Here is a 25,772-nt window from a genome sequence, read left to right as displayed (position 1 = left end):
GGCGGTGTCGTGGGTCAGACACTGTCCTTTCCCCCTCTGGGACTGGGTGGTGCAGTGGGTCAGACACTGTCCTTTCCCCCTCTGGGACTGGGCGGTGCAGTGGGTCAGACACTGTCCTTTCACCTTCTGGGACTGGGTGGTGCAGTGGGTCAGACACTGTCCTTTCCCCCTCTGGGACTGGGCGGTGCAGTGGGTCAGACACTGTCCTTTCCCCCTCTGGGACTGGGCAGTGCGGTGGGTCAGACACTGTCCTTTCCCCCTCTGGGACTGGGTGGTGCAGTGGGTCAGACACTGTCCTTTCCCCCTCTAGGACTGGGCGGTGTAGTGGGTCAGACACTGTCCTTTCCCCCTCTGGGACTGGGTGGTGCAGTGGGTCAGATTCTGTCCTTTCCCCCTCTGGGACTGGGTGGTGCAGTGGGTCGGACACTGTCCTTTCCCCCTCTGAGACTGGGTGGTGCAGTGGGTCAGACACTGTCCTTTCCCCCTCTGAGACTGGGTGGTGCAGTGGGTCAGATACTGTCCTTTCCCCCTCTGGGACTGGGTGGTGCAGTGGGTCAGACACTGTCCTTTCACCCTCTGGGACTGGGTGATGCAGTGGGTCAGACACTGTCGCTTCCCCTTCTGGGAATGGGTGGTGCAGTGGGTCAGACACTGCCCTTTCCACCTCTGGGACTGGGTGGTGCAGTGAGTCAGACACTGTCCTTTCCCCCTCTGGGACTGGGTGGTGCAGTGGGTCAGACACTGTCCTTTCCCGCTCTGGGAATGGGTGGTGCAGTGGGTCAGACACTGTCCTTTCCCGCTTTGGGACTGAGTGGTGCAGTGGGTCAGACACTGTCCTTTCCCCCTCTGGGACTGGCTGGTGCAGTGGGTCAGACACTGTCCTTTCCCCCTCTGGGACTGGGCGGTGTCATGGGTCAGACACTGTCCTTTCCCCCTCTGGGACTGGGTGGTGCAGTGGGTCAGACACTGTCCTTTCCCCCCCTGGGACTGACTGGTGCAGTGGTTCAGACACTGTCCTTTCCCCCTCTGGGACGGGGCGGTGCAGTGTGTCAGACACTGTCCTTTCACCTTCTGGGACTGGGTGGTGCGGTGGATCAGACACTGTCCCTTCCCCTCTGGGACTGGGTGGTGCAGTGGGTCAGACACTGTCCCTTCCCCTCTGGGACTGGGTGGTGCAGTGGGTCAGACACTGTCCTTTCCCCCTCTGGGACTGGGCGGTGTCGTGGGTCAGACACTGTCCTTTCCCCCTCTGGGACTGGGTGGTGCAGTGGGTCAGACACTGTCCTTTCCCCCTCTGGGACTGGGCGGTGCAGTGGGTCAGACACTGTCCTTTCACCTTCTGGGACTGGGTGGTGCAGTGGGTCAGACACTGTCCTTTCCCCCTCTGGGACTGGGTGGTGCAGTGGGTCAGACACTGTCCTTTCCCCCTCTGGGACTAGGTGGTGCAGTGAGTTCGACACTGTCCTTTCCCCCTCTGGGACTGGGTGGTGCAGTGGGTCAGACACTGTCCTTTCCCCCTCTGGGACTGGGCGGTGCAGTGGGTCAGACACTGTCCTTTCCCCCTCTGGGACTGGGTGGTGCAGTGGGTCAGACACTGTCCTTTCCCCCTCTGGGACTGGGTGGTGCAGTGGGTCAGACACTGTCCTTTCACCCTCTGGGACTGGGTGGTGCAGTGGGTCAGACACTGTCCTTTCCCCCTCTGGGACTGGGTGGTGCAGTGGGTCAGACACTGTCCTTTCCCCCTCTGGGACTGGGTGGTGCAGTGGGTCAGACACTGTCCTTTCCCTCTCTGGGACTGGGTGGTGCAGTGGGTCAGACACTGTCCTTTCCCCTCTGGGACTGGGAGGTGCAGTGGGTCAGACACTGTCCTTTCCCCCTCTGGGACTGGGTGGTGCGGTGGGGCAGACACTGTCCTTTCCCCCTCTGGGACTGGGTGGTGCAGTGGGTCAGACACTGTCCTTTCCCCCTCTGGGACTGGGTGGTGCAGTGGGTCAGACACTGTCCTTTCCCCCTCTGGGACTGGGCGGTGCAGTGGTTCAGACACTGTCCTTTCCCCCTCTGAGACTGGGTGGTGCAGTGGGTCAGACACTGTCCTTTCCCCCTCTGGGAATGGGTGATGCAGTGAGTCAGACACTGTCCTTTCCCCCTCTGGGACTGGGAGGTGCAGTGGGTCAGACAGTGTCCTTTCCCCTCTGGGACTGGGTGGTGCAGTGGGTCAGACACTGTCCTTTCCCCCTCTGGGACTGGGAGGTGCAGTGGGTCAGACAGTGTCCTTTCCCCTCTGGGACTGGGTGGTGCAGTGGGTCAGACACTGTCCTTTCCCCCTCTGGGACTGGGCGGTGCAGTGGGTCAGACACTGTCCTTTCCCCCTCTGGGACTGGGTGGTGCAGTGGGTCAGACACTGTCCTTTCCCCCTCTGGGACTGGGTGGTGCGGTGGGTCAGACACTGTCCTTTCCCCCTCTGGGACTGGGTGGTGCGGTGGGTCAGACATTGTCTTTCCTCCTCTGGGACTGGGGCTCTCTATGTGTGTCTCTTTCTCTCTCTATCATTCTGTCTCTGTCTTTCTCTCGTAGAGTGTGACTATCTAGCACTGAGATCATCAGCATGATGAGAAACAAATAACAGAAATGTTTATAAAAGGCAATGTGTGCGAAAGGCACTGATTCACAGGTGCCAGTTTTTGAAGTCACACTCACGTGATTCTGGTTCACCAGTTTATCGCTGAATGGTATTCAGAACAGGCAGGCATGAGTCATGGAGTGATGTCAGCCCTGGTAAAGGGCCCTTTGTGTGATTGAGCAGCCTGAACAGTGGGAGCACTGAATTAAAATGAAACTACCTGCTCATGTAACAATCCCAAATAGACACGATGAGTTATATGGGGCAACCGTCAACAAGTTAAGAAAAAAGGAAAGAGAAAGAAAGAGATAAAGAAAGAAAGAGAGAAAGAAAGAAAGAGAGAAAGAAAGAAAGACTTGCATTTGTATAGTGCCTTTCACAACCTCAGGGCGTCCCAAAGCGCTTTACAGCCAATGAAGTACTTTTGAAGTGTGGTCACTGTTGTAATGTAGGAAACGCGGCAGTCAATATGCGCACAGCAAGCTCCCACAAACAGCAATGGGATAATGATCGGATAGTCTGTTTTTTTAGTGATGTTGGCCCAGGTCACCAGGGAGAACATAAGAACATAAGAATATAAGAAGTAGGAGCAGGAGAAGGCCATACGGCCCCTCGGGCCTGCTCCGCCATTCAATAGGATCATGGCATATCCGAACCTAGACTCACGTCCACTTCCCTGCCCGCTCCCTGTAGCCCCTAATTCCCTTATCAGCTAGGAAACTGTCTATCTCCGTTTTAAATTTATTTAATGTCGCAGCTTCCACAGCTCTCTGAGGTAGCAAATTCCATAGATTTACTACCCTCTGAGTGAAGAAGTTTCTCCTCATCTCAGTTTTGAAGTGGCAGCCCCTTATTCTAAGATTATGCCCCCTAGTTCTAGTCTCACCCATCAGTGGAAACATCCTCCCCACATCCACCCGATCAAGCCCCCTCACAATCTTATATGTTTCGATAAGATCGCCTCTCATTCTTCTGAATTCCAATGAGTAGAGGCCCAACCTACTCAACCTTTCCTCATACGTCAACCCCCTCATCTCCGGAATCAACTAAGTGAACCTTCTCTGAACTGCCTCGAGAGCAAGTATATCTTTTCTTAAATATGGAAACCAAAACTGGACGCAGTATTCCAGGTGTGGCCTCACCAGTACCCTGTATAACTGCAGCAAGACTTCCCTGCTTTTAAACTCCAGAACCTCCCCCCCTCCCCTGCTCTTCTTCGAAACAGCGGCCGTAGGATCACATACATCCACCTGAGGGGAGCTGACGGGGGGCTCGGTTTAACGTCTCATCCGAAAGATGGATGACGACCTTTACGAATGTCTGCATGCGAAACTGGGCACCTCTGCAGGTTCAAACTATTCCTGGTGAAACTGGATTGGAGTTAATGATACTTGGTGGAACGTTTTGGGTAATAACATACTTTAAAACGCTGCTTTAGTAACACAAGAGAAACTGCTGACTGATGTCTGGTACAGATTAATCCTGTTTGTTTCCATGGTTTGCAAAGTGGTCCTGGATGACACCAGGTGATGTTACAGAAATTCCTGACCGCTTTCAAGGTGGGGTGGGAACGAGCTTTTCAAATAACTGCTGCTGGCTAGACCACCCTTGGAGTACTGTGCACAGTTCTGGTCTCCATATTACAAAAGGATCTGGAGAAGGTGCAAAAAAATAATTTATGAGGATGATACCAGAACTGAGAGGTTCTAACTATCAGGAAAGAGTGAACAGGCTGGGGCTCTTTTGTCTAGAAAAGAGAAGACTGAGGGGTGACCTGATGGAGGTCTTTAGGATTTTGACAGGGTTTTATAGGGTAGATGTAGAGAAGATGTTTCCACTTGTGGGGAGAACTAGAGGCCATAAATATAAGTTAATCACTAATAAATCCAATAGGGAATTCAGGAGACACTTCTTTACCCAGAGAGTGGTGAGAATGTGGAACTCGCTACCACAGGGAGTGGTTGAGACAACATATACGATCCTGAGGGGTCTGGACAGGGTGGATGTGGAGAGGATGTTTCCTCTTGTGGGAGAATCTAGAACTAGGGGTCACTGTTTAAAAATAAGGGGTCGCCCATTTAAGACAGAGGTGAGGAGAAATTTTTTCTCACAGAGGGTCGTGAGTCTTTGGAACTCTCTTCCTCAGAGGGCAGTGGAAGCAGAGTCTTTGAATATTTTTTAAGGCAGAGGTAGATGGATACTTGATAAGCAAGGGGGTGAAAGGTTATTGGGGGTAGGCGAGAATGTGGAGTAATCAGATCAGCCATGATCTTATTGAATGGCGGAGCAGGCTCGAGGGGCCGAGTGGCCGACTCCTGATCCTAATTCGTATGTTCGTATGTGCCTCCGACAGTGCAGCGCTCTCTCGTTATCGCACTATTTACCGGGGAATATTGGTCAGGTGGCTGGAGCCCAAGCATGTGTCAACCGTGGCTCAGTGGGCGGCACTTTTGCCTCTTGAGTCAGAAGGTTGTGGGTTCAAACCCCACTCCAGAGACTTGAGCACAAAATCCAGGCTGACACTCCCAGTGCGATAACAAGGGGGCGCTGCACTGTCAGAGGCACATATGAACATACGAATTAGGAGCAGGAGTAGGCCACTTGGCCCCTCGAGCCTGCTCCGCCATTCAATAAGATCATGGCTGATCCGATTACTCCACATTCCCGCCTACCCCCGATAACCTTTCACCCCCTTGCTTACCAAGTATCCATCTACCTCTGCCTTAAAAATATTCAAAGACTCTGCTTCCACCGCCCTCTGAGAAAGAGAGTTCCAAAGACTCACGACCCTCTGTGAGAAAGAAATTTCTCCTCATCTCTGTCTTAAATGGGGGACGTCATTTTTAAACAGTGACCCCTAGTTCTAGGTGCCCATGCCTTTCAGATGAGACGTTAAACCGAGGCTCCGTCTGCCCTCTCAGGTGGGCGTAAAAGATCCCACGGCCACTATTTCGAAGAGCAGGGGAGTTCTCCTCAGTGTCTTGGCCGATATTACAAAAAAAACCAGATTATCTGGTCATTATCATGTTGCTGTTTGCGGGAGCTTGCTGTGCGCAGATTGGCTGCTGTGTTTTCCTACCTTACAACGGTGACCGCACTTCAAGAAGTACTGCATTGGCTGTAAAGTGCTTTGGGGCATCCTGGGGTTGTGAAAGGCGCTATAGAAATGCAAGTCTTTTTTATGTTATTCTCAATATCCACCTGGAAAGTGAAAGTGAGTGAGTATCCCACAGCACCGGCTGGCGAAGGGTTAAACGTGGGACGTCTTTAGGGAGTGAATACCTGAAGTGGGCTGCTTGTTGTTTGACCAGGTTGCCTCTGTTCAGCTCGTCCCCAGACTTGGCCAAGTGAGCTCTAGCTTGGTCCGCACTCGATTCGCCAAGTCCTGCCGTGGGGAGTTTTTTTATTTTGTTGCAAGCACTTGTTCCGTTCGCACTGCTGGGGAGATACCACCCCATCCCTGCGCTGACTCGGGACGATAGCGAGGAATGCGAGGCTCGGCAGGAAGAAAAAAAAAGGCTTCTGTTTCCCAGAATAAACAGAGCGACCTTTCAGCTTCGGGGCAGGGAGCTCGGAGGCAGCAGCGAACACAAAGCCCACTGTTCAAGCCCGGCCGACCTATTTATTTCAATTCAGGCTGCACCTGTCCAAAGGGAACTGAAGGCTTTGGTTAACTCTTTCAGCGCTGAAAGTACAGCCAAGGAGACCATTCTCTTCTCTCGTTCGTTTCGCCTCTCCAAAAAAAAAGAGCCAGGGGTGGAACCTGCTTGGAACCCATTGTTGTCTGGAAGAACAGAGTTGCTGTTTATTCAAGAGGGGACGGAGTCATTCGTTGCTTTGGCCATGTGAATGAGACCACGGTCGCTCACTGTGTAACTGCGCAGAGTTACTGCCTGTACAGCCCGGGTAAGAAATGCTTATTTAGCTGTTCATTCGCCAGGGTAAGAGCTTCTCTCTGTGTAAATGTACAAAGTAATTGTTTGTTCGGTGTGGTCAGAACTGCCCAGTGTGTTACTGTAGGGAGTCGCTGCTCGCTCACCTACACTGGCTCCCAGTCCGGCAACGGCTCAGTTTTAAAACTCTCATCCTTGTTTTCAAATCCCTCCGTGGCCTCGCCCCCCTCTCCCCCTATCTCTGTAACCTCCTCCAGCCGTACAACCCTCCGAGATCTCCGCGCTGCTCCAATTCTGGCCTCTTGAGCATCCCCCAATTTTAATCACTTTGCCATTGGCGGCCGTGTCTTCAGTTGCCTGGGCCCCAAGTTCTGGAATTCCCTCCCTAAACCTCTCCGTCTCTCTACCTCTCTCTCCTCCTTTAAGAAGCTCCTTAAAACCTCTCTACCTTTTTCCTCCTTTAAGACGCTCCTTAAAACCTACCTCTTTGACCAAGCATTTGGCCACCTGTCCTAATATCTCCTTATGTGACTCGGTGTCAAAGCTTGTTGGATAATCGCTCCTGTGAAGCGCAAAGGCGCTATATAAATGCACGTTGTTGTTGTTTTTATAGCTGCAGATCAACTCCTTTGTGTATCTGGAGTTTTGCTGCCCGGGGATAACCCTGTAGCTGCCAGAGGTCCTGCGGATTAACTCTGTAACTGCCAGGGGACACGCGGATTAACCCTGTAGCTGCCAGGGGACCCGCAGATTAACCCTGTAGCTGCCAGGGTACCCGCGGATTAACCCTGTAGCTGGCAGGGGACCTGGGGATTAACCCTGTAGCTGCCAGGGGACCCGGGGTTTAACCCTGTAGCTGGCAGGGTACCCGCGGATTAACCCTGTAGCTGCCAGGAGACCCGCGGATTAACCCTGTAGCTGGCAGGGGACCTGGGGATTAACCCTGTAGCTGCCAGGGGACCCGGGGATTAACCATATAGCTGGCAGGGGACCTGGGGATTAACCCTGTAGCTGCCAGGGGACCGGGGGTTAAACCTGTAGCTGCTAGGGGGCCCGAGATTAACCCTGTAGCTGCCAGAGGACCTGGGGGTTAACCATATAGCTGCCAGGGGACCGGGGGGTTAACCCTGTAGCTGCCAGGGGACCTGGGGGTTAAACCTGTAGCTGCCATAGGGCCCAGGGATTAACCCTGTCACTGCCAGTGGTCCTGCAGATTAACCCTGTAACTGCTAGGGGGCCTGGGGATTAACCCTGTAGCTGCCAGGGGACCCGGGGATTAACCCTGTCACTGCCACTGGTCCTGCGGATTAACCCTGTAGCTGCCAGTGCTCCTGCGGATTAACCCTGTAACTGCCAGGGGACCTGGAGATTAACCCTGTAACTGCCAGGGGACCTGGAGATTAACCCTGTAACTGCAAGGGGACCTGGAGATTAACCCTGTAACTGCCAGGGGCCATGGAGGTTAACCCTGTAACTGCCAGGGGGGGCCCGGGGATTAACCCTGTAGCTGCCAGGGGACATGGAGGTTAACCCTGTAACTGCCAGGGGGGGCCCGGGGATTAACCCTGTAGCTGCCAGGGGACATGGAGGTTAACCCTGTAACTGCCAGGGGGCCCCCGGGGATTAACGCTGTAGCTGCCAGGGAACCAGCGGATTAACCCTGTAACAGCCAGGGGACCCGGGGTTTAACCCTGTAAACTGCCAGGGGACCCAGAGATTAACCTTTTAACTGCCAGGGGGCACAGGGGTTAACCTTGTAGCTGCAATGGGGCCCGGGGATTAACCCTGTAACTACCGGGGGCCCGGGGATTAACCCTGTAACTGCCAGGGGACATGGAGGTTAGCCCTGTAACTGCCAGAGGGAACCGAGGTTTAACCCTATAACTGCCAGGGGTGCCCGATGATTAACCCTGTAACTGCCAGGGGAGCCCGGAGATTAACCCTGTAGCTGCCAGGGGTGCCCAATGATTAACCCTGTAACAGCCGGGGGGCCTGGGGATTAACCCTGTAGCTGCCAGGGGGCCTGGGGATTAACCCTGTAACTGCCAGGGGGCCCAGGGATTAACCCTGTAACTGCCAGGGGGCCCAGGGATTAACCCTGTAACTGCCAGGGGGCCCAGGGATTAACCCTGTAGCTGCCAGGGGACATGGAGATTAACCCTGTAACAGCCGGGGGCCTGGGGATTAACCCTGTAACTGCCAGGGGGCCCAGGGATTAACCCTGTAACTGCCAGGGGGGCCCAGGGATTAACCCTGTAACTGCCGGGGGGGCCTGGGGATTAACCCTTGAGCTGCCAGGGGACATGGAGATTAACCCTGTAACTGCCGGGGGGGATTAACCCTGTAGCTGCCAGGGGACCGGGGATTAACCCTGTAACTGCCAGGGGACACGGGATTAACCCTGTAACTGCCAAGGGTGCCCAGAGATTAACACTGTAACTGCCAGGGGGCCCAGGGATTAACCCTGTAGCTGCCAGGGGACCTGGGGATTAACCCCATAGCTGCCAGGGGGCCCGAGAATTAACCCTGTAACTGCCGGGGGCCCCAGGGATTAACTCTATAACTGCCAGGGGACCCGGGATTAACCCTGTAACTGCCGGGGGCCCAGGGATTAACCTGTAGCTGCCAGGGGTCCCTGGATTAACCCTGTAACTGCCAGGGGGTCTGGGGATTAACCCTGTAGCTTCCAGGGACCCGGAGATTAACCCTGTAGCTGCCAGGGGGCCCGAGGATTAACCCTGTAACTGCCAGGGGGCCCAGGTATTAACCCTGATAGTGCATGGTGGGGGCAGTGGGTGGCGTTTCTACCGCGCATTCATTGGGAGACCGGTGAGCCCCCGCTAAGCAGGAGGAATTGGCTGGTTGTGCCAACCATGGCTCGGTGAGTTGCTCTCTCACCTCTGAGTCTGAAGGTCGTGGGTTCAAGTCCCACTCCAGAGACTTAAGCACAATATCCAGGCTGACACTTCTAATGCTGCACTGTTGGAGGTGCGGTCTTTCAGATGAGACATTAAACCGAGGCCCCATCTGCTCTCTCGGGTGGGTAAAAGATCCCACGGACACTATTTCAAAGAAGAGCAGGAGTACCGTGTACAGTTCTGGTCACCATATTATGTGCAAATAAGATTTACAAAGACGATACCAGAACTGCAAGGTGCCTATCAGGAAAAGATGAACAGGGAAGGCTGAGGGGTGACCTAATAGCGGTCTTTAAAATTATGAAATGTTTTGATAGAGTGGATACAGAGAGAGTGTTTCCACTTGTGGGGAAGAGCATAACTAGAGGCCATCAATATAAAATAGTCACCAAGAAATCCAATAGGGAATTCAGAAGAAACCTCTTTACCCAAAGAATGATGAGAATGTGGAACTCGCCACCACAGGGAGTGGTTGAAGCGAATAGTATAGATACATTTAAGGGGAGGCTAGACAAGCATATGAGGGAGAAGGGAATAGAGGGCAATGCTGATAGAGTTAGATGAGGAAAGAGGAGGAGGCTCGAGTGGAGCATAAACGCCAGCATGGACTGGTTGGGCCGAATGGCCTGTTTCTGTGCTGGAAATCCTATGTAATTCCATGTAACACTTCATTGGCTGTAAAGCACTTTGGGATGTCCTGAGGTTGTGAAAGGCACTATATAAATGCAAGTCTTTCTTTCATTCTTTCCCTTCTTTCTCTTTCTTTATTTCTCTTTCTTTCCCTTCTTTTTCTTTCTTTCTTTCTTTCCCTCGCTTTCTCTTTCCTACTTTCCCTCTTTACTTCTTTTTTTCTTTCCCTCGCTCTCTTTCTTTCCTTCTCTCAATTTTTTCTTTTATTCTTTCTCTTTCTTTCTTTCCTTTCTTTCTTTCTTTTTTTCTTTCCTTCCTGACACTACAATGAGAGACCCCCCCCACCACGTGGAATTTCAGGGGCTGATTTTCCTGTTTGCAGGATCACCTGGGCACAGGTGAAAAATGGGGCGATAGTTTAAAACAGGTGCTAGTGAACCGACAGCCCGTTTTACATAGAATCATAGAATGATACAGCACATAAGGAGGCCATTCGGCCCGTCATGCCTTGGCCATTTTACCTCTCTCCTGATTTTTGTTTCTATTGACTGCAATAGGAGTCAAGATTCGGCTCCATACAGTAACACACCGGGCAGCTCTGACCACACCGTTCAATTACCTTGTACAGTTACACAGCAAGCAATCCTTACTACAACAACGACTTGTTAGTGTAGTAAAACATCCCAAGGCATTTCACAGGGAGCCAATGTAGGTCAGCGAGCACAGGGGGGTGTGATGGGTGAACGGGATGAGTTAGGAAACGGGCAGCCGAGTTTTGGATGAGATCAAGGCAATGTAAGGCAAACAAGCACTACTTTGGTGTGCGACAGGCCTCACAGTCAAGCACACAGCCCACTCACTCCCACAGTGCTCAGGGATCCATCTCCAACGCCAGCCTCAAACTATTTTTAGATGTTTGACCTTTCTGAGGGGGTGAGGGGAAGGGTGGGGAGAGAGAGAGAGAGGGAGAACAAAAGGGTAGATGTGAGATGAGCTCTTGTTGGAGCAAGCGTCAGACCTGCCCTTGGGTTACTTTCCCAATCCAGAGACTTGAGCCCAAAATCTAGGCCGATACTCCCAGCGCAGTACTGAGGGAGCACTGCACTGTCGGAGGTGGTGAGACATTAAACCAAGGTCGCGTCTGCTCTCTCAGGTGGATGTAAAAGATCCCACAGCCACTATTTCGAAGAAGAGCAGGGGAGTTATCCCCGGTGTCCTGGGACAATATTTATCCCTCAATCAACATAACAAAAACAGATGATCCGGTCATTATCACATTGCTGTTTGTGGGAGCTTGCTGTGCGCAAATTGGGGTTTTCCTACATTACAATAGTGACTACAGTTAAAAAAAAAAGTACTTCGTTAGCTGTAAAGCGCTTTGGGGAGTCCTGAGGTTGTGGACGGTGCTATAGAAATGCAAATTCTTTCTTCTTTTGTGCTTGACAGTTTATTTACAGAAAGGGCCTCCCCGCCCTCCACTCCCGGCTTGCCCCCCTCGCCAGCTGGACTGTCTTGTCAAAACAGCTGGTTGGCGCCCGTATCGTCACAGCTGCCCGTTGTTGAGTCAGAGTGTTTCCTGGTTGACACAAGGGCCCTGCCCGCACCACCCCCCCCCCACCAACCCTTTGTCCATGTTCAAAGTTAAATTAAGTTCAATCTTGGGATGTAGGCGTCGCCGGCAAGGCCGGCATGCGTTACACGTCCTGGGTATAACTTGAGCGGTTAGGCCACGCCACATCAGAGGGCAGTTAAGAGTCAGCCACGCCGGCGGTGGGTTGGAGCCATGCACACAACCCAGAGCGGGTAAGGGAGGCAGGATTCATTCCCCGGTGTCAGCTGTGGCTCAGTGGGTAGCACACTCGCCTCGGAGTCTAGAAGGTCGCGGGTTCATAGTCCCCACTCTGGGGGCTTGCACACATATAGCTAGGCTGGCACTCCCAGTGCAGTACTGAGGGAGTGCTGCGCTGTCGGAGGTGCCGTCTTTCAGATGAGATGTTAAACCGAGGCCCGTCTGCCCCCTCAGGTGGACACAAAAGATCCCAAGGCACTATTTCGAAGAAGAGCTGGGGGAAGTTATCCCTGGTGTCCTGGCCAACATTTATCCCTCAATCAACATAACAAAAACAGACTATCTGGTCATTATCACATTGCTGTTTGTGGGATCTTGCTGTGTGCAAATTGGCTGCCGCATTTCCCACATTACAACAGTGTCTCTACTTCATTGGCTGTAAAGCGCTTTGAGACGTCCGGTGGTTGTGAAAGGCGCGATAGAAATGCAAGTCTTTCTTTCTTTAAAGGGCACCGATGGGGCAGTTGGGTTTTTCACGACAGCCTGACAACTTCACGGTCACTTTTAGTGCGGCTCAGTGGGCAGCACTCTCGCTTTCTGAGTCAGCAGGTCGTGGGTTCAAGTCCCACTCCAGAGACTTGAGCACATAAATCTAGGCTGACGCTCCCAGTGCAGTACTGAGGGAGTGCTGCACTGTCAGAGGTGCCGTCTTTCGGATGAGACGTTAAACCGAGGCCCCGTCTGCTCTCTCAGGTGGACGTAAAAGATCCCACGGCACTATTTTTAAGAAGAGCAGAGGAGTTCTCCCCTGGCCAATATTTACCCCCCAACCGACATCACTAAAACAAATGATCTGGTCACTATCTCACTGCTGTTGGTGGGACCTTGCTGTGCGCAAATTGGTACATTTTAGGGTGGGGAAAGGGGGATGGCATTTACACATTGGCCTAGACTTTCCTGGTTACTTTTTAGGAAATGCGGCAGCCAATTTGCGCACAGCAAGGTCCCACAAACAGCAATCAGATAATGACCAGATAATCTCTTTTAATAATGTTAGTTGATGGATAAATATGGGCCAGGACATTGGGGATGACTCCCTGCTCTTCCATGAAATATTAGCCATGGGATCTTTTATGTCCGCTTGAGGGGACAGACGGGGCCTCGGTTTAACGTCTCATCCGAAAGACGGCACGTCCGACAGTGCAGCTCTCAATTCAATTCAATTCGCTTTATTGGCATGATAAGGTACATCTTATGTTGCCAAAGCATCGAAATACATTTATGGTTGAACACATAAACGCAGATCTATTCATACAGTGTATAAACAGATATATCCCTGAGTGTATAAATATACATTCGTATAATTTGTACTCTCCCTCAGTACTGCACTGGAAGTGTCAGCCTAGATTTTTGTGCTCAAGTCTCTGGAGTGGGACTTGAACCCACAACCTTCTGAGTGAGAGGCGATAGTGCCACCCACTGAGCCACAGCTGAGACTACAGTATTTGTACAAGGTGCTCCTCATTTGAGGGTTTAATAGACATATATATAAAAAATAAGATTATTCAAGTTGTGCAGCTGTCTGGTAACCAGGCTGCCGCTGCCGTCCTCCCACAAGGGGTTAAAAGAGAAAGAATAACTAGCCGAGGAGAAATAGATCATGATTACATCTTATCTGATAAGCCCACGATTCTCCAACCCGTTCCTCGCGGTCTGGCGTTACAGTTAGTGGGTGAAGGGTGGTGGGTGGGATATTACTACGGGCGGGTGAAATCCCAGAAACTTCAAGGCAATCCCACAGAAGAATTTGTCTCGATAATCTCGGTTCAGCTCCCGCTGAATTCCCTGCAGCGTTCCAATCCTAGGGCCGGTCTGACAGGAGAAGCCACGAATTGGGAGTGGAGCCTGGAAGTCTGTGCTCGCCTCTGATGCTGAGGTTTGTGTGGAGTGCCGAGGCTGATGAAGGGTTCTGCGTCCCCTTGATGCTTCACTGTTTGCAACTCTTTCATTTCACAGCTGCTGGTTAATTACCTCCGTGTCTGTCTGTTGCTCAGGTGGTCGAGGAAGGAAAGACAGACAGAGAGACAGACAGACTTGCATTTATATAGCGCCTTTCACGACCTCAGGACGTCCCAAAGCGCTTCACAGCCAGTCGGGTACTTTCGAAGTTTAGTCACTGTTGTAATGTAGGAAATGCGGCAGCAATTGTCGCTGTCGCATGCTTCCTGTGATTCTGATGTGTCACACTTCCCGTGACACCCGTGTGTAACGCTTCCCGTGACGCCCATGGGTAATGCTTCCCGTGACGCCCATGGGTAATGCTTCCCGTGACGCCCGTGGGTAACGCTTCCCGTGACGCCCGTGTGTAACGCTTCCCGTGACGCCCGTGTGTAACGCTTCCCGTGATGCCTGTGGGTAACGCTTCCCGTGACGCCCGTGGGTAACGCTTCCCGTGATTCCCATATGTAATGCTTCCCGTGGTGCCAACGTGTAACACTTCCCATGAGGCTCGTGCATAACACTTCCCACGACTCCCATGTGTAACACTTCCCGTCATGCCCATGGGTCACATTTCCCATCACACCCCTGCCTCACACTTCCTGAGGCGCTCTCAGTCACTTAATCATAGTCAAAGTTGTGTCGGCAAATTTGCATGGCCGATTTACTCTAGATCACCCGACTGGCTCGTTCGGCCCACGTGAGGGCCTCCCAGCCTGGTGCGGCCAAGACCCCCAGCCTGGTCCGGCCAAGCCCCCCAGCCTGGTCCGGCCAAGCCCCCCAGCCTGGTGCGGCCAAGACCCCCAGCCTGGTGCGGCCAAGACCCCCAGCCTGGTGCGGCCAAGCCCCCCAGCCTGGTGCGGCCAAGCCCCCCAGCCTGGTCCGGCCAAGCCCCCCAGCCTGGTGCGGCCAAGACCCCCGGCCTGGTGCGGCCAAGCCCCCCGGCCTTGTGCGGCCAAGCCCCCCGGCCTGGTGCGGCCAAGCCCCCCGGCCTGGTGCGGCCAAGCCCCCCGGCCTGGTGCGGCCAAGCCCCCCGGCCTGGTGCGGCCAAGCCCCCCGGCCTGGTGCGGCCAAGCCCCCCGGCCTGGTGCGGCCCAGCCCCCCGGCCTGGTGCGGCCCAGCCCCCCGGCCTGGTGCGGCCAAGCCCCCCGGCCTGGTGCGGCCAAGCCCCCCCGGCCTGGTGCGGCCAAGCCCCCAGCTTCCACTTTCTCAGGAGCTGCAGCTCACCGTGGGAAGGTGTGTTCAAACAAACTGAGAAACAACTGAACCGCCCAAAGCAGGGCTTAGCTGGGAAAGCTGAAACTTGTTACTGAATGGTTCTTATAAATAGGATAACTTATACCTGTCTGCCTGTTGCAGGTCAACTGCTTGTTACAGAAACTGCCCGGATTTTATTTCCGTTCAATGGGGCGGTATCTATAACAGGCGCCCGATCATAATGTCGGAGTCGAGGTGCCGATTGGCCACGATCAATGTTCCCTCTAATTGTTTTGCTGGGTGCACGGCCCCTTTAGTGGGCTGCGCGGCCCATTCAAATCTCCACGCCTGCCTGGTTTCTCCATTGCAAAGCCATTGAGCGGCCTGTGCGGAACCTCCCGACCGTTGCGCGGCCGTGCAGCTTAACAGGAACACTAGTCACGACGGAGGTCTCTTCTTAGGCAGTCCCTCGGAACCGAGGATGACTTGCTTCCACATTAAAAATGAGTTCTCAGGTGACTGATGAGTCCAATGCGGGACCTACAGTCTCTGTCACAGGTGGAGCAACGGTGGTTGAGGGGGTGGGTGGGTGGGGTGCTTGGGTTGACGTGCACTCCTTGCGCTGCCTGCGCTTGGCTTCCGCTTGCTCCCGGCGAAGAGACTCAAGGTGTTCGGCGCCTTCCCGGATGCTTTTCCTCCACTTTGTGCGGTCTTGGGCCAGGGGATTCCCAGGTGTCGGTGGGTAATTTTAAACTAACCTGCCCATCAGGAATCCCACTGGATCAGTGGGGGGGTGGGGGGGGAAACACTGGTTTTGACACTCTCTGCTCAATATTGCTTTCCGTTGACTGCGACGGGGTCGTATAAGCCGCTTCGCGCCGTCAGTTTCCCGACAGGTGGATTAAGTTAAAATTGCCCCCCCGGTCTGACAAAGTGGCAGAATGGGCTGGAGGGGCGGAGCGACCCGTGTTCCTAATATAACTGAATGGCTTTTCGTTTCTTCTGCTTCCAGGGATGAGGAGCTCTTAACCACATCCGCACAGCCTGCGCCGCGGTGGAATCATGGGGCCCACGGTGCCTTTCCTCCTCCTGCTGCTGGGGATGGCCAGCAATCCATCGGGAGCCCAGGTGAACCTCGGTAAGTGTCAAGTCACCGCCGGCACCTCTCATCGTGCAAGCACGAGCAGAAGGAAATCTTCCGCCTTCGTACATGATGTTATTTCACCTCCTTGGAAAAGAAAGACTTGCATTTCTACAGCGCCCTTCACGACCACCGGACATCCCAGAGCGCTTTACAGCCGATAAAGTACTTTTTGGAGTGCAGTCACTGTTGTAATGTAGGAAATGTGGCAGCTAATTTGCGCACAGCAAGCTCCCACAAACAGCAGTGTGATAATGACCAGATCATCTGTTTTAGTTTTGTTGATTGAGGGGATAAATATTGGCCCAGGACACCATGGATAACTCCCCTGCTCTTCTATTGAAATAGTGCCACGGAGATCTTTTACATCCTGCTGAGAGAGCAGACAGGGTCTCGGTTTAAAGTCTCATCCAAAAGACAGCACCTCTGACAGTGCAGCACTCCTTCCGTACTGCATTGGAGAGTCAGCCTGGATTTTGGAGTTCAAGTCCCTGGAGTGGGACTTGAACCCACAACCTTCATGACCCAGGGAGCGAGGATGCGTACCCACTGAGCCACAGGTCTCACAGCTAATGAGTAACTTCCCCCCCACCCCCCCGCCCCCCGCCCCGCCCCGCCCCACATATAGTTCACTGTGGTCTTGTCAGTAACTACAGTAACTAATCGGCACACAGCAAGTGAGATGTGACCTTTTTATTTTGGGTGGTGTTGTTAGAGGGTTGAATGTTGGCCGAATACACCGGGGAGAACTCTCCCATGTTCTTCGTTCAAACAGCGCCGTGAAGATTCTCGATCCTGGTGACTGACTTACATAAATAGGTTGGAATTCGGGGCTGTGTATTAGGAGTGGTGATGTTGATGGGGCACCAGTGCATTGTGCCGTGGATTGGTAAAGTTTTTGATGGTCGTGGTGTTGAGAGGAGCAGCAGGCGTTCATAGAATCACACAGACGGAGACCATTTGGCCCATCGCGCCTGTGCCAGCTCTTTGAAAGAGTGATCCATAGAAACATAGAAACATAGAAGATAGGAGCAGTAGTAGGCCATTCGGGCCCTCGAGCCCGCTCCGCCATTTAATGAGATCATGGCTGATCATCCAAATTCAGTACCCTGTCCCTAATTTCTCCCTGTATCCTTTGATCCCTTTAGCCTTAAGAAATATATCTATCGCCTTCTTGAATACATTTAATGAATTGGCCTCAACTGCCTTCTGCGGTAGAGAATTCCACAGGTTCACCACTCTCTGGGTGAAGAAATTCCTCCTCATCTCTGTCCTAAATGGCTTACCCCTTATCTTTAGACTGTGACCCCTGGTTCTGGACTCCCCCGCCACCTGGAACATCCTTCCTGCATCTAGTCTGTCTAGTCCTGTTAGAATTTTATTAATATAAGAACATAAGAACATAAGAAATAGGAGCAGGAGTAGGCCAATCGGCCCCTCGAGCCTGCTCCGCCATTCAATAAGATCATGGCTGATCTGATCCTAACCGCCAATCCACTATCACAGAACCATCTCCTGAATCTAACAGAATTAGACACACGAAATAGGAGCGGGATCAGGCTACACGGCCCCTGGGCCCGCTCCGCTACCCACAGGGCCATGACCGATCCAAACCTAGACGCATGTCCAAATTCCTGCCCGCTCCCCGTAACCGTTAATTCCCTTTACTTCTAGGAAACTGTCTATTTCTGTTTTAAATTTATGTAATGATGTAGCTTCTACAGCTTTTTGGGGCAGCATATTCCATGGACCTACCACCCTCTGAGTGAAGTAGTTCCTCCTCATCTCAGTTTTGAAAGAGCAGCCCCTTATTCTAAGACTATGCCCCCTCATTCTAGTTTCACCCATCATCGGGAACATCTTCCCCGCATCCACCCGATCCAACCCCTTCACAATCTTATATGTTTCAATAAGATTGCCTCTCATTCTTCTGAACTCCAATGAGTAGAGTCCCAATCTACTCAACCTCTCCTCATATGTCCATCCCCTCATCCCCAGGATTAACCGAGTGAACCTTCTTTGTACTGACTCGAGGGCAAGTATGTCCTTTCTTAAGTATGGACACCAAAACTGTACGCAGTATTCCAGGTGCGGTCTCACCAATACCTTGTACAACTGAAGCAATACCTCCCTATTTTTATATTCTATCCCCCTAGCAATGAAAGCCAACATTCCATTGGCCTTCTTAATCACTTGCTGCACCTGCATACTAACCTTTTGAGTTTCGTGCACCAGGACCCCCAGATCCCTTTGTACTTCAGTACTTTCCAGTTTCTTGCCATTAAGATAATAACTTGCTCTACGATTTTTCCTGCCAAAGTGCATAACCTCACACTTTCCAGTATTGTATTCCATCTGCCAAATCTCTGCCCACTTACTTAGCCTGTCGATGTCCCCTTGCAGGTTTTTTATGTCCTCCTCACTCACTACTTTCCCTCCCATCTTAGTATCATCTGCAAACTTTGATATGTTACACTCGGTCCCCTCCTCCAAATCGTTAATATAGATTGTAAAGAGTTGGGGACCCAGCACTGACCCCTGCGGAACACCACTAGTTACTGATTGCCAGTCTGAGAATGAACCATTTATCCCAACTCTCTGCCTTCTGTTAGATAGCCAATCCTCTATCCATGCCAGAATATTACCCCCAATCCCGTGATTTTTTATCTTAAGCAATAATCTTTTGTGTGGCACCTTGTCAAATGCCTTTTGGAAGTCTAAATACACTACGTCCACTGGTTCCCCTTTATCCACCCTATACGTTACTTCCTCAAAGAAATCCAGCAAATTTGTCAAACATGACTTCCCCTTCATAAAACCATGCTGACTTTGTCCTAATAAATTATGATTATCCAAATGTCCTGTTACTGTCTCCTTAATAATGGACTCCAAAATTTTACCTACCACAGATGAGATCCCCTCTCATTCTTCTAAACTCCAGCAAATATAAGCCCAATCGACCCAATCTCTCCTCATACGTCATTCCTGCCGTCCCAGGTATCAGTCTGGTGAATCTTCGCTGCACTCCCTCCATGGCAAGAACATCCTTCCGCAGATAAGGCGACCAAAACTGCACACAATACTCAAGGTGTGGTCTCACCAAGGCCCTGTACAACTGCAGCAAGACATCCTTGTTCCTGTACTCGAACCCTCTCGCTATGAAGGCCAACATACCATTTGCCTTCTTAACCGCCTGCTGCACCTGCATGCTTACCTTCAGCGACTGGTGCACAAGGACACCCAGGTCTCGTTGCACTTCCCCTTCTCCCAATCTATTGCCATTTAGATAATAATCTGCCTTCCTGTTTTTGCCACCAAAGTGGATAACCTCGCATTTATCCACATTATACTGCATCTGCCATGCATCTGCCCAATCGCCCAACCTGTCCAAATCATCCTGGAGTTTCTTGGCATCCTCCTCACAGCACACATGCCCACCCAGCTTTGTGTTGTCTGCAAACTTGGAGATATTACATCTAGTCCCCTCGTCTAGATCACTAATAAATATTGTGATCCAGTTAGTCCCACTCGCCCCTGCTCTTTCCCCATAGCCCTGCAAATTTTGCCTTTCCGAGTATTTATCCAATTCCCCGACTATTGAATCTGCTGCCACCGCCCTTGCAGAGCATGACAACTCGCTGCGTTAAATAAAAGTTTCCTCATCTCCCCCTCTGGTTCTTTTGCCAATTATCTTTCATCTGTGTCCTCTGGTTCCCGACCCTCCTGTCAGTGGAAACAGTTTCTCCTTATTTACTCTATCAAAACCCTTCATAATTTTAGACACCTCTATCAAATTTCCCCTTAACCTTCTCCCCACATTGAGACCGGCACTGATTGCAAGTGTGCTGGGAGTTCCTCAGGGGTGAGGGAGGGGAGAGGAATGGGGTAACAGGAGGCTGATGCAGCGAAAGGTATTTGCCACAGGGCTCTGCAGGTTGTTATTGCCATATTCACTTACCCATAATCTCATGTTTAGTTTCAAATTCCACTAAAACCCGTCACAACATTCCCCAGTCATAAGCCACACAATTGCGGGGTGGGGGGGTGGGTGTGGGGAGGGAGGGAGGAATCATCCGATCTGAAAGGTCAATGAGGGGAGGCCTCCTCTCCCCACAAGTTGCTCACATGACGGAGAGATTTCGCCAAGCCAGCGGGAGTTAGCACTAATCCACCGACAACCCCCCCACGAGGGAAAATTCATTAAACAACCCCTTTAATCTGCTTAAGTCAAGAGGGCCAGCAGCGATCTCGACTGTTGAGGTTGAGTAGAACGGGCTTATACTCTCTGGAGTTTAGAAGAATGAGAGGTGATCTCATTGAAACGTATAAGATTCTGAGGGGAGATTGACAGGGTAGATGCTGAGAGGCTGTTTCCCCCTGGCTCAGGAGTCTAGAACCAGGGGGCATAGTCTCAGGATAAGGGGACGCCCATTTAGGACTGAGATGAGGAGGAATTTCTTCACTCAGAGGGTTGTGAATCTTTGGAATTCTCTGCCCCAGAGGGCGGTGGATGCTCAGGTTGAGTACATTCAAGGCTGAGATCTTTTTTGGACTCTAGGGGAATCAAGGGATGTGGGATGGGGCAGGAAAGTGGAGATGAGGTGGAAGATCAGCCATGTCCTTATTGAGTGGGGGAGCAGGCTCGAGGGGCCGAATAGCCGGCTCCTGCTCCTAATTCTTATGTTCTAAGTTCCCACTTAAAAAGATACGAGTTCAAACCAGCAGGCAGAAGGCAGATTTGAAATTGGGTGCCGCATTTCCTACATTACAACAGTGACTACAGAATACTATATAAATGTAAGTTCGCTGTCTTTCTTTCTTGCCTCATTTCTCTCTTTCTCTTCATTTCTCTCCTTCTTTCTTTCTTTTTCTCTCTTTCTTTCCCTCCCTCCCGGGGCAGGTCCCCTCAGCAGCCTCTGCACAAATCTCTTGGAAGCCTACCCTGGTCGGGTTAGGAAGGCTGTGGATGTGCCTGGCACCACCGTGGCAGATTTCACACTCTGTGCTCAGTCGCTGTGACTGGAATTTCAAGCACTCGGTGTGTGTGTGTGCAGACAGACACACAGTCGCAGCTGTGTTTAGATGTCTTATTGCTGTTTCTGAGCGAAAACAATCCCGGTGTCTACACTGAGAGGTGCAACAAAGGGTGGCGCTCCCACAGGGTTGCACGGTTTCGTCCCATTAACCTCTTCGGTGCCGAGGTGTTCGCTGCACTTCTTAAAGTGGAACAAATGGTCGTCACTGGTATGTTCTGAAAAAGGCCAATCACGGACTTACCACCATGTGAACCGGCTCCTGGCCAATGCCACTCACTGCCCCGTGACCCGGCCAACGCCACTCACTGCCCTGTGAACCGGCTCCCGGCCAACGCCACTCACTGCCCCGTGCCCCGGCTCCCGGCCAACGCCATTCACTGCCTGGTGAAGCAGCGAGACTCGTCTTCTGCTTTTTGCCTCACTTCTTTATTTTTTCCTTCCTTCTTCCTTCCTCCCTTCCTTCTTTCTTTCCTTCCTTCCTTTCTTTCCTTCCTTCCTCCCTTCCTTTCTTTTCTTCCTTCCTTCCTTCCCTTCTTTCTTTCCTTCCTTTCTTCCCTTCTTTCTTTCCTTCCTTCCCTTCTTTCTTTCCTTCCTTCCTCCCTTCCTTTTCTTCCTTCCTTTCCTCCCTTCCTTACTTTCCTCCCTCCTTCTTTCCTTCCTTCTCTCTTTCCTATATTTCTTCCTCCCTTCCTTCTTTCTTTCCTTCCTTCCTTTCTCCCTCCCTCCCTTCCTTCCTTCCTTCCTTCCTTCCTTTCTCCTTCCTTCCTTCCTTTCTTCTTTCTTTCCATCCTTCTTTTCCTCCCTTCTTTCTTTCCTTCCATCCTTCCTTCCTTCCTTCCTTCCTTCCTTTCTTCCTTCCTTCCTTCCTTCCTTCCATCCTTCCTTCCTTTCCTCCCTTCCTTCCTTCCTTCCATCCTTCCTTCCTTCTTCCTTCCTTCCTTTCCTCTCTTCCTTCTTTCCTTCCTTCCTTACTTTCCTCCTGCCTTCTTTCCTTCCTTCATTTCTTTTTTCTTTCCTCCCTTCCTTCCATTTTCTTTCATTCTTTCTGTCTTTCTTTCTTACTTTTTGTGTGATTAACCCTTTCATCGCCTGTGTAATGACTGGCTTAGTCAATGTACTGGCATCAATAGATTGCGGTATTTCAGTGCCAGTACTGAGGGAGGAGTGCTGCACTGTCGGAGGTGCCGTCTTTCGGATGAGACCTTAAACCGAGGCCCCGTCTGCTCTCTCAGGTGGATGTAAAAGATCCCACGGCCACTATTTTGAAGAAGACCAGGGGGTGTTCTCCCCCCGGTGTCCTGGCCAATATGTAGCCCTCAATCAACATCACTAAAAACAAATTATCTGATCATTGTCACTTTGCTGCTTATGGGAGCTTGCTATGCACAAATTGGCAGCCGCGTTTCCTACATTACAACAGTGACTACACTTCAAAAAGTACTTCATTGGCTGTAAAGTGCTTTGGGATGTCCTGAGGTTGTGAAAGGCGCTATATAAATGCAAGTCTTTTCTTTTCAAAGAAAATCCTGGGAGTTCTCCCCTGGGCTGGGCCTGGGCCAACATCCAACCAACATCACTAAAAACAGATTATCTGGTGATGACCACATTGTTGTTTATGGGATCTTGCTGTGCACAAATTGGCTGCCGCCTTTCCTACAGTAAATAATGCAAGGTGTTATATTAATACAAGTCCTTCTTTCCTTTCTTTTCTAATACCACCAACAGTTCCAGAAACCGCCCTGTCGCATCCCTCTTCCTTATTATTTCGGCCCTCTCTCGGAATCCCTCCCCGCGGAAGCCTGGTGTTTTTATATCCCATCTCTCTTTGATTTGCCCTGAGGTCGTCGTAAATTCGGCGCTGCCTGAGTTGCCCATCTGTCTCACGGACGGTGCCTGTTACGAGGTGAATGGAATGCGGCTCACGCAGAATAGGTGCCGTTTACACACCCTCGTTCAAACATGATCTCCTCCATGAGCTCAGCACATCAAACCGGCCTGCAGATAAAAAACAAAGCCTGTTTGCAGCTGTCCAAACTTGCCGGGACTTGTCAGCCATCTTCAATGCACCTTGGCGCCTCTCGCTCTCTCCCTTAACTGTCATTTCATACAAAGCATCACAAACCACATGCAAAGCCAGTTCTAACCTGACTGAAATGTATCCCCTTTGCCACCCATCAAGGGGGCTGTTCTCACTTGTACGCAAGCTCCATTTTTCCACCTCTACATTCAGGATTTGAATCGTCCTAGCATAAAACATCACCTTTGCCAGAAACAGTGGCAATTTTAACCTAACTCTGTATCTAACCCATGCTGTTCCTGCCCTGGGAGTGTTTGATGGGACAGTGTAAAGGGAGCTTTACTCTGTATCTAACCCATGCTGTACCTGCCCTGGGAGTGTTTGATGGGACAGTGAAGAGGGAGCTTTACTCTGTATCTAACCCATGCTGTACCTGCCCTGGGAGTGTTTGATGGGACAGTGTAGAGGGAGCTTTACTCTGTATCTAACCCATGCTGTACCTGCCCTGGGAGTGTTTGATGGGACAGTGAAGAGGGAGCTTTACTCTGTATCTAACCCGTAGTGTACCTGCCCTGGGAGTGTTTGATGGGACAGTGAAGAGGGAGCTTTACTCTGTATCTAACCCATGCTGTACCTGCCCTGGGAGTGTTTGATGGGACAGTGTAGAGGGAGCTTTACTCTGTATCTAACCCATGCTGTACCTGCCCTGGGAGCGTTTGATGGGACAGTGTAGAGGGAGCTTTACTCTGTATCTAACCCATGCTGTACCTGCCCTGGGAGTGTTTGATGGGACAGTGTAGAGGGAGCTTAATTCCTCCAGCCCCACAACGCCTTTGATATATCTGCGCTCCTCTAAATCTGCCTTCTTGAGCATCCCTGATTATAATAGCTCAACCTTTGGTGGCCGTGCCTTCTGTTGCCTGGGCCCTAAGCTCTGGAATTCCCTGCCTAAACCTCTCCGCCTCTCTACCTCTCTTTCCTCCTTTAAGACCCTCCTTAAAACCTACCTCTTTGACCAAGCTTTTTGGTCACCTGCCCTAATTTATCCTTAATAACAACAGAAAATGCTGGAGATACTCAGCAGGTCAGGCAGCATCCGTGGAGAGAGAAACAGAGTTAACGTTTCAGGTCAATGACCTTTCGTCAGTACTGGAAAAAAGCAGAAAATGGAACAGATTTTAAAGCAAGTTTAGGGGCTGGGAAATGGGGGAGGGGATGAAAGAACAAAAGGGAAGGTCTGTGATAGGATGGAAGGCAGGAGAAGTAAAGAGGCATTAAGAGATATTCAAGGCAAGAGGAGATGGTCATGGGGCAGGTTAAGGAACAAAGGATGGCTCTAGATGAAGTGTGAATTGCGCTGGCAGAATGGAAGACAGCTGCCATGTGGAAAAAGAAGCACAAACAAAAAGTGTGGATAAAAAAATATATATGTGATAGGGGCCGAGGTTCTGATCTGAAATTGTTGAGTCCGGAAGGCTGCAGAGTGCCTAATCGGAAGATGAGGTGCTGTTCCTCGAGCTTACGCTGAGCTTCCATGGAACAATACAAGAGGCCAAGGACGGTGAGGTCCGAGTGGGAGTGGAGCGGTGAATTAAAGTGACAGGCGACCGGAAGCTCGGCGTCCCCCTTACGGACTGAACGGAGGTGTTCCGCAAAGCGGTCACCCAATCTGCGTTTGGTCTCCCCAATGTAGAGGAGACCGCATCGTGAGCAGTGAATACAGTATACTAGATTGTGAGAAGTACAAGTAAATCGCTATTCACCTGGAAGGGGTGTTTGAGGCCTTGGACAGTGGGAAGAGGGGAGGTATAAGGACAGGTGTTGCATCTCCTGCGCTTGCACGGGAAGGTGCCGGGCAGAGGGGAAGGGGTGCTGGGGGTGATAGAGGAGTGGACTAGGGTGTCGCGGAGGGAGCGGTCCCTACGGAATGCTGAAAGGGGAGGTGAGGGGAAGATAATTTCTCCTTATGTGGCTCAGTGTCAAATGTTTTGTCTTATAATACTCCTGTGCGGCGCCTTGGGACGTTTTACTACGTTAAAGGTGCTATATAAATACACAAGCTGTTGTTGTCATTGTATCTAACCCGTGGTGTACCTTTCTTATGATGGTGACTCACCAACAGCGCCAACTGTGTGTAAACACAGCGAAATAGTTCCTGCAGTGGGTTGCCATGGATACAAGCCCTGGTGTGTGGCAATGTTGGTGAAAGTGAGAGCGTCAGCGACACGCGACGGGTAGGCACACCTCTGACCCTTCAGACCAGGTTTCTTCTAGGGGGATGCCAACCCCTCCAGGATTGGCCCTGGAGACTCCAGGAATAACAGGTTAATCTCCTGGACACTGCGGCGAGCAACACCCGGGAGAAAAATCGAAGGGGCGTTTAACATTTTTGTTTAAAATTGTTTTTTTATTTCTTTATTAGTTAGGGGGTGAAATGGGGATGGTTGGAAGATGGCTGTTTGACCGGGCGGGGCAGATGGAGGTGGGAGGGTCCTTTGTTGAAACCTCCAGGGGTATGTCCAACCAGAGTTGG

At 51.5% G+C, this 25,772-nt stretch overlaps 1 protein-coding gene across 5 annotated transcripts in view; it reads left to right on the top strand.

The window, feature by feature from the left end:
- LOC147095910 (discoidin domain-containing receptor 2-like) overlaps nucleotides 1-25,772 on the top strand; it is a 239,370-nt gene that overhangs the window by 89,359 nt on the left and 124,239 nt on the right. For 2 of the 5 annotated variants that reach the window (XM_085974916.1, XM_085974917.1), the window contains exon 2: nucleotides 16,058-16,183. In XM_085974916.1, the coding sequence (XP_085831042.1) occupies nucleotides 16,108-16,183 (76 nt within the window). In that variant the 5' untranslated portion in view covers nucleotides 16,058-16,107. Of the gene's footprint in view, nucleotides 1-5,927; nucleotides 6,527-16,057; nucleotides 16,184-25,772 lie in introns of those variants that run through there. The other 3 variants (XM_085974919.1, XM_085974915.1, XM_085974918.1) reach the window with 3 other exon arrangements.

The sequence above is a fragment of the Somniosus microcephalus genome, unplaced genomic scaffold (genome assembly GCF_052327205.1).
Source record: "Somniosus microcephalus isolate GS21.2 unplaced genomic scaffold, FLI_Smic_1.0 unresolved_chr1, whole genome shotgun sequence".
NCBI classification, from domain to species: Eukaryota; Metazoa; Chordata; class Chondrichthyes; order Squaliformes; family Somniosidae; genus Somniosus; species Somniosus microcephalus.
Note: the sequence above shows the minus strand (reverse complement) of the source record. Positions and strands in the feature narration are given on the sequence as shown.